The sequence below is a fragment of the Pyrus communis genome, chromosome 8 (genome assembly GCF_041283825.1).
Source record: "Pyrus communis isolate YQ-2024b chromosome 8, ASM4128382v1, whole genome shotgun sequence".
Taxonomy (NCBI): domain Eukaryota; kingdom Viridiplantae; phylum Streptophyta; class Magnoliopsida; order Rosales; family Rosaceae; genus Pyrus; species Pyrus communis.
This window is the reverse complement of record NC_142572.1, coordinates 16,427,947-16,429,432: the sequence shown is the minus strand read 5'-3', so window position 1 is coordinate 16,429,432 and position 1,486 is coordinate 16,427,947. Positions and strand designations below refer to the sequence as shown.

Here is a 1,486-nt window from a genome sequence, read left to right as displayed (position 1 = left end):
CTTCCACTTAGAAATCTCATATTGAGTAATGCTCGGAGGACCATATATGTTAAATATGAACTAATCATTTAGACCAGAGTTAATGTGATATGATTCAGATTTACAGTCTGACAACATAAATATCTGAAAGATTCAAATGGTCTAGCTAGCAAGAGAACATTTTCCATGAGCTGAACTTTTCTTTTTCTGTTTTGTTTTACTAGAACGTAAGATAAATTTCAAACAAACCAAATCATCTTTATTGCGAAAATGAAAATCAACAAACAAGGACAGATTTATTAAACAAATTTCCACCTACAAGTATCATTGGGGAAATTTTTTATTTTTACTCAAAACCCTCCAGAATTATTGAACTACATGGTATCAATCTGGTTTATGTATGTGTATAATGTATTTGGTTTGCCGTCTCTTCTTCCCGGAAGTTTTATTTGTGTGCTTTCAAACTCTGGGTTTAATTATTCCAACGTGGTAGTGGGACGGCAAAGAACTTCATCAGCCCATCCTTGCAGTTCTTGCCATCTTTTTCACCACTGGCAAAGTAATATGGCCTCCACTGAGTCAGCTCCACCTTGAAGCCGTCGCCACCTCCCTGCATCTGACTCGCCAGCAGCTTGGCTTTGCTGAAGTCGCAAGTGATGTAGCTCCCCAGGTTCGGCAGTTGGTATACGCTGTAGCCGGAGTTCGCATCGCTCGGTGGATCGTACTTGAACACTGCAAAAGTTAAACCAAGAGCATACACATAAGCATAAATAGTTGACGTACGTATGCATGCATGGAATAATATCGAGCTATGGAATGGACATCTGGATGTCCAACTAACTGTCGGTATTGTCATTGATAATGTGTCGATATCGTTGTCACAAACCAAACAAACTGCCATGTTAATATGTTATCGTGCAATATAAATATAACTATGTCTATTGAAATTCAAGAAGGGATGTCATGCACAGAGAATTTTGATGTTAAAGGCTACTAACCTAGTTGGTCATTTATGTAAAAGGGACTGTTTTGGAGAGCCCAGTCAGTGTAGTTGTAGCCAAAACGCCAGCCTTCAGACCCTCCAACGACGACGGTTCTGGCCTCAGTCACTGCCAACAGAGAGGCAGCAGCTAGGAGGAGGATGAACCCTTGTGCATTAGAACTCAAAGCCATTGTTGCTCCGCTAGTAATGTCCTTGTAAAAAATCTATGCGCTTGAATGTGTGAGAAGGTGATGAGAAAACATGAGAGGGTTATGGGGTTTATATAGGAAATCAAAGGTGATTAGATTTGCCTGTTTCTCTTTGGTTGGTAAAAATTTGAGGCTTTTGATTCAATTAATTCAACATTTTCACAGTTTTCAGATTTTCCAGAAGCTGAATTTCAAAACCCTTTTCTCATTCGGTAATTACTGAATTGCCAACCTTCGTATTACAGCATAACTTTACTCATTAGTTGATTGTGTGACAACACGACCAGTAAACTGGAGGGGTAAAAGAGTAAAACTG

General features: G+C 39.2%; 1 protein-coding gene across 1 annotated transcript; it reads right to left on the bottom strand.

Annotated features, from left to right (window-relative positions):
* Nucleotides 1–216: 216 nt before the first annotated feature.
* Nucleotides 217–1,197, bottom strand: LOC137717328 (early nodulin-like protein 2). The gene is made up of 2 exons (XM_068456645.2): nt 978–1,197; nt 217–711 (listed from the first exon to the last, which is right to left on the bottom strand). Exons 1-2 carry the CDS (start codon nt 1,150–1,152, stop codon nt 452–454), a joined length of 435 nt encoding a protein of 144 aa, XP_068312746.2. The 5' UTR covers nt 1,153–1,197; the 3' UTR covers nt 217–451.
* Between the last annotated feature and the right edge of the window lie 289 nt (nt 1,198–1,486).

What these genes read in the sequence shown, in the direction of transcription:
- LOC137717328 (XM_068456645.2), bottom strand. Translation starts at nt 1,152, where the DNA reads ATGGCTTTGAGTTCTAATGCACAAGGGTTCATCCTCCTCCTAGCTGCT. An exon ending in TTACATAAATGACCAACTAG is followed by an intron (nt 712 to 977) that starts GTTAGTAGCCTT and finishes TAACTTTTGCAG; the next exon opens with TGTTCAAGTACGATCCACCG.